Source organism: Odontomachus brunneus, unplaced genomic scaffold (assembly GCF_010583005.1).
Source record: "Odontomachus brunneus isolate Ranch 3 - 2012 unplaced genomic scaffold, Obru_v1 Obru_scaffold_011, whole genome shotgun sequence".
Lineage (NCBI taxonomy): Eukaryota > Metazoa > Arthropoda > Insecta > Hymenoptera > Formicidae > Odontomachus > Odontomachus brunneus.
Genome location: NW_022639461.1, coordinates 3,409,144 through 3,415,143, shown reverse-complemented (window position 1 = coordinate 3,415,143; position 6,000 = coordinate 3,409,144). Strand labels below are relative to the sequence as shown.

At 38.2% G+C, this 6,000-nt stretch overlaps 1 protein-coding gene across 3 annotated transcripts in view; it reads left to right on the top strand.

The window, feature by feature from the left end:
- Positions 1–6,000, top strand: part of LOC116840749 (ataxin-2 homolog) — a 63,095-nt gene that overhangs the window by 21,450 nt on the left and 35,645 nt on the right. For all 3 annotated transcript variants that reach the window (XM_032807880.1, XM_032807881.1, XM_032807887.1), the window contains 2 exons: positions 87–122; positions 1,575–1,637. In XM_032807880.1, the coding sequence (XP_032663771.1) occupies positions 87–122; positions 1,575–1,637 (99 nt within the window). The remainder of the gene's footprint in view (positions 1–86; positions 123–1,574; positions 1,638–6,000) is intronic.

Below are 6,000 nucleotides of genomic sequence, written 5' to 3'. Positions count from 1 at the left end.
CCCTTTTTTCCATCCCCCCCCCCCCCCCCTTAATATGTGTGGTACTCTCCTGGCGAGTGACGTCACGTTCCGCTTTTGCGTTTCAGGCTGCCGGCGAGCGGTATCAGCAGGAAACCACCGAGGTGAGATAGCACGACGGGCATACACTTCTGTTCTCGATATCGGCGCGGTCGTCAAGCGCGCGCCGAGCCGCTCTCGTAGTAACGTTCGCGCGTTGCAGTGGTGCACTCAGCGATCTCGATCGCGTTCGATCGGGACGATTTTGCGCGTCGCCGTCGTCGGCCCTTTCCGGCCGAATCCGTGCCGTGCCGTGCTGTGCCGTGCCGTGTCCCTTTTCTATCTCGAGACTGTCCTTCGCTCCTCTTCGTCTCTTCTTCCCGGAGGATAACGCAACGATAGTTTATCGGGAGCGTTGGGCGAGTGCGATAATCCGCTTGCGATCTCTCGCAAAATGGACAAGGATGCGGGTCACTCGAGACCCAGCCACAAGGCGCTTATTAAGGTCATCTCAGTGTCCGCGATAATATCCTCTTTGAGGACCAGGATACGGGTAAGAAGACGAGAAGATGATAACGATTACAATAATGCGAAGGAGGGAGCCACTCCTCGCCGCGTCGCTTTCCTCGTTCGTACTTTCTCCGTCGAGCGCTCAAAAATCCCGCAGTCTCGCCGTCGCGGTGACAATCTGTCATCGACTTTCATTCCTTACGTCACACTCGCGTTTAAACTCTCGCGCGGTAAAAGTAAATTTAGCCGCTCGTAATCCGCGACCGATTGATCCGCGATCTCGCGTGAAAATTCGAGACGCGTTCTAATGAGGCTCGTTCGTTCGTTCGTCCGCAACGTCGCGATTACTCTCGCTCGCTTTCGTTAGCTCGTCGGGCTCGAACGCCTCGCCTCCTTTGACGCGCATCGCTCTCGCGAATTCATTAATTTAGCCCCTTGACCTTTTGTTGCATAAGTTTTTTTGTCGAACGTATTTCGCTAAAAACGGAGAAATGATTATGCTATTCGTGCATTATGTATTATGAGTCTCAGGAACGTGTATGTTGCACAAATCGATTATGAAATGCATAAAAGCCTAGGAAAACTGCGGAGAAATAGGTATATGGGACACTATGCAACGAAGACTAAGTGGTATGGCAAGTTTCGTGGTAAAGTATTAAATCCTGTTTGATTTGTTTGAACTATCACATTTTTCCTAACTCGCAGCAGACGCAAATTAGATATATTTTGTATTTCAAAATTTTTTAGAAAAAATAACGGTAAAGAGAAAAGAAATTTCTATGCTTATTTAAAAAAAGAAAAGAATTCGCTCCGAATCGCGTAGTCATCTTAAGTTTCTTCATTGAAGCGTATTCATGATCGGTTTACGTAACATATCTGGTATCGTTATATTCCCAAGACATACCATGTGTACATACGAATAACATAAATATGTAATTATTTCTCCGTTGTAGCAAAATACGTTCAACGATGACTTTGCAAATTTCGTTAATTTAACTCGACCAAGTTGATTTCACTTATTTAGTAGAATTAATTGAATCGTTAATCCGAGTGTCTCCTGCTTTCAGAACCGCTTCAGCATCTTCGAGAAGCACGAAAGGAGCGGCGATGACGGTCACCAGCAGGGAAAGGTGAGTGCACCGAGATCTTTGGCCGAGGGTAAATCCTCTACCGGTTTCGCCATTCGTCTCGCTGCGCCCGAAAGGGAAAAACGCGTCTCCGGATATCCTGCTTAATGGGACCGTCGTAAATCAAGTCAGTGAATTTCTGCCGGCAACAGGTGGCGAATGGCAGCCGATCGAGGGCCCGTTAATCTCTCGTCTCCCGCACTATTGGATAACTCTCGCGCGCTTACACACGCTGTGCCAACGAATCGCGTGGGAACGTGTTTATGTCGTCGATTACGATAGGACTCGCGTAAAGAGTCGCGCATTATCACCTTCCGCATGCGGGTGATATGTTCTTTATAACGGGAACATCTCTTGAGGTCGCCGTTCTACGGAACGACCTGTCACATTTTATATCGCTTTTGCTCTCAAACACGATGAAACAGCCAATTATTGACATCCCGTTTAGTCATTGACACTCTGAGAAAAAACCTACTTTCTCATGCATTACTAGTAAACTTCTTGCCTGTGCTCAGTGATAAGGAAAAAAATTCTTGACAGCTAAAACTGGCGGACAACCACCATTGTTCATAAGAAAAACCAGATTTTTCTCGGCTGTGAATGACTAATTTCCCCTAAGGGGGATCGATAATTGGACACCCAAAAAAATATAATCCAATTCTCAGAGGATATCCTGTTATTTATGGCCTCAAAATAGATTCTTCTAAGACCAGGAAGAAGAATATTCTAGGCACAATATTTTTAAAGTTCTTAAAGAGGAGAGATAATTTCGTCTTTTATCTGAAGCACAAATCTTGTTCTTAGTAGACATTTCTTCTAGTAAAACAGAATTCTGCTTCAAGTAAATACATTCTTCTTGATCCGAAAGGAAAACAGATTAATATCTAGTAGACTTTTAATTAATAGTTCACTTCGGTAGAAGAGAAATAATCCTTTAGATAAGAATTTTCGCTTGAATTATGGATTTAGGAAAATAGCACCTTGCAATTGAAATTCTTCTTTTCAGTGTTAGAATGTTTTCCTCTTGATCTCAGACGAATTTCTCCGAGTCCACATTATATATGAGAATATCCGTTACGAATAAGATTTTTTTTTATTGGGTCTCAACTTGTCTGTCAAGTTCTGACTATCTGCACTGAGAGAAAAATTATCTTAAAATCAACAAATATTTCCTTGGTGGGTGCCATTAACATATTTACTTAAATCTACATTCTCTTTACTTAAATCAAATATTGTTTATTTAAATCAAGTAAACAATATTTGATTTAAGTAAAGAGAATGTAGATTTAAGTAAATATGTTAATGGCACCCACCAAGAAAATATTTGTTGATTTTAAGATAATTTTTCTCTCAGTATGGAATCGGACGTTGAAATTGCGACGTGTTCTCGCGACATTGCGAAGAACAAAGATATTGATTACCGTCGCGGTGAGGAAAAAAATGCTTACCGAGGGAAGTCTTTGTAGCCGCGGACGTTCACTGCAGCGTACTGATATGTCGTTCACTATCTAACGCTGGGAACGATTAAAGCCGGAGCTGAGCTCATCGTTATCGTTATACTGTTTGACACTTTGTTTAGTTTCGATTATGTTATATCGTTATTATCACACTCATATTCATATTCTTGATATATACAAATTCTTGATATATAAAATATATATATATATATATATATATATATATATATATATATATAAATAATTGATATAATAACTTATGACAGTCCTCCGCGTATAGTTCTCTGTACATTAATCGGGAAGATTCTTTTCATTAAATCTTCAAAGTAACGAAAATTGAACGGGCTTATCTCGAGTAACGTTTATGACACTGCAATGACAACGCGGCACTTGATATGACATTTACTGAAATTAATTTGGACCATGATCGATGTTTAACATCAATATCATTGAACAGTCATTATAGTGATACGTAATTGATCAAGACATCGACGATAATTACGCGAAAATCCTCGTGTTCATTACTACGTTATTATCAATATATGACTCTTCAAGCAGGGATATTATTTTCCGACACAGAGACGTAACTCGTCATTTATCACGCGACTGTAGTACGAAAAGTGACACAGAGCGGGATGAAGTAAGAATTATTCTGGCAGGGGAATCCGAGTTTGTCATCGTCTAACGGGAGATATTTTCGGATCATGACGTTTATGGATCTTTCGGCGCGAGAGACGCGTCCCGCAAAATAAAACAATAAAAGTTCATCGTGGCAGGACAGGGGGAAGGAAGAGGAAGAGGAGGAGGAGGAGGAGAGGACAAAGTCGAATATAGGAATGCGTCCCTTTTACGGCGTACTCTCTGTTGTTCCGTTTCTCTTTCTCTCTTTCTCTCGCGTGCCACACTCTCCTCGCCCGCTACCATTATTTCCGTCTGCTCGACGATGAATCTCACCGTCCGCGACCATTATTGCGAGCTTTGTGACGGACGACGGCTGGCTGAGACAATACTCGGTTTGTGTCCGCCAAGCCACTCCGCGAAATCACGTTCTTCGCCGCCACTGACTCAGTTTTTCAACTGTTAAAATGCGCGACTTCGTCGCCGCGATAGCGTTTACGTCAGAAGGTCAGCAGAAAGGTGAGGAGGAAGGGGAGTAAAAGGATGAACAATTATATTCGGTAATCGAACTGCGTGATTAGAAAATAGAAAAATGTGCCAGGCAAATGAAAACCGATGATAAAGCGAGGTCTTAATGCTAATATTGACATCTAATGGTAATATAAATATAAAAGCAATACGTATAAATAATAAATATATGTTTCGGCTCCACTATTTGAACCATTTTCAGTACGAAAATACAAACATTATTTATATATATTGTTTATGTATTTATATGACTATTATGTATCAATATTAACATTAAGATTCTGCTTTATTATTGGTTTTTGTTTACCTGTTCCGGTTCTGGTTCATTTTTTTATTTGTATTTTTTTGACTCGTAACATGTATAATAATTACATATTTTTGTATTCTATTTTTTTAAATTCTTCAAAGAAAATAGCGAAAACAAGAAATAATCTATACTTGTTAAAAATTACTTACGCTTCGGGGGAATCGCGCGGTCATTTTAAATCGTCACTGAAAAGATTATTGACATCATCATCTATCATCAGTGATAGTTTGACAATCGGAAAATAATTATTCGAAGTTTCCAGACAAAAACCGCCTGCTCGGAAGAATGAATTTTTTAGTCGTAATACGAAATTGCTGTTGAGACATTTCTAACTAAATTTGAGAAAATTAACTATGAGGGAACTGACAATGTTTCTAAAGTCGAATAAGAATTGAGCGCGTGTTTGAAGTTTAGCTGATAACTAAACCTACCCAAAAAGTACACTCCGATTTCTTTCAAATGTAGAAGTACAAAAAATATTTAAATCATATTTTTTCATTTTGGTCTATTTTGAGTTTCACGAGAAGTTTATAGCTTTTTAATGTTCTCATCAACAAATACAACAAAAATGCATAAAAAATAAAATTGATTATAAGGTATAGTTAAATAATTTTAATAAAATCGGCATAGCTGAAACACGAATCATTTTCTTTAGCCAAAATTTCTTTAGCCGAGATTCCAACCAAGATATTTTAAATCTATGCTAAATTAATAAAAAATGATTCGAATCTTGGCTAAACTGAAATTCGATAATTTTAATTAAAATTTTAACAAAATCGGCATAGTTGAAACACGAGCCACTTAAAATTTCTTTAGTCGAGATTCCAACCGAGATATTTTAAATTTATGTTAAATTAATAAAAAATGGTTTGAATCTCGGTCAAACTGAAATTCGACAATATTAATTAAAATTTTAACAAAATCGGCATAGCTGAGACACGAACCATTCAAAATTTCTTTAGCCGAGATTTCAACCGAGATATTTTAAATCTGTGTTAAATTAATAAAAAATGGTTCGAATCTTGGCCAAATCGAGAAATTATCTGTATAAGTAATTTTTTGTTAACTTTTTACATGTTTTGTTTAAATATTTTATTATTTATATAAATAATTTTATACATTTGACTTTATATTCATAATTAGCTAACCAAAGATGCCTATATCTTGTATTCAATTTTATTTCTTATGCATTTTTGTTGTACTTGTTGATGATAGAGGTAAAAACATTAAAAAACTATAAACTGCCTGTGAAACTCAAAGTGAACCAAAATGAAAAAATATGACCTAAATATTTTTTGTACTTCTGCATTTGTGCCAAATTAGAAAGAAATCGGGTGCAACTTTTGGGTAGGTTTACTTGTGAAACATACTTGAAAATTTTGATGTTAAAGACGTAAGAATCAGTAACATCAATCTTTCCCATCAGTCACTGGTAATAACCTGTTTATTGTTACCG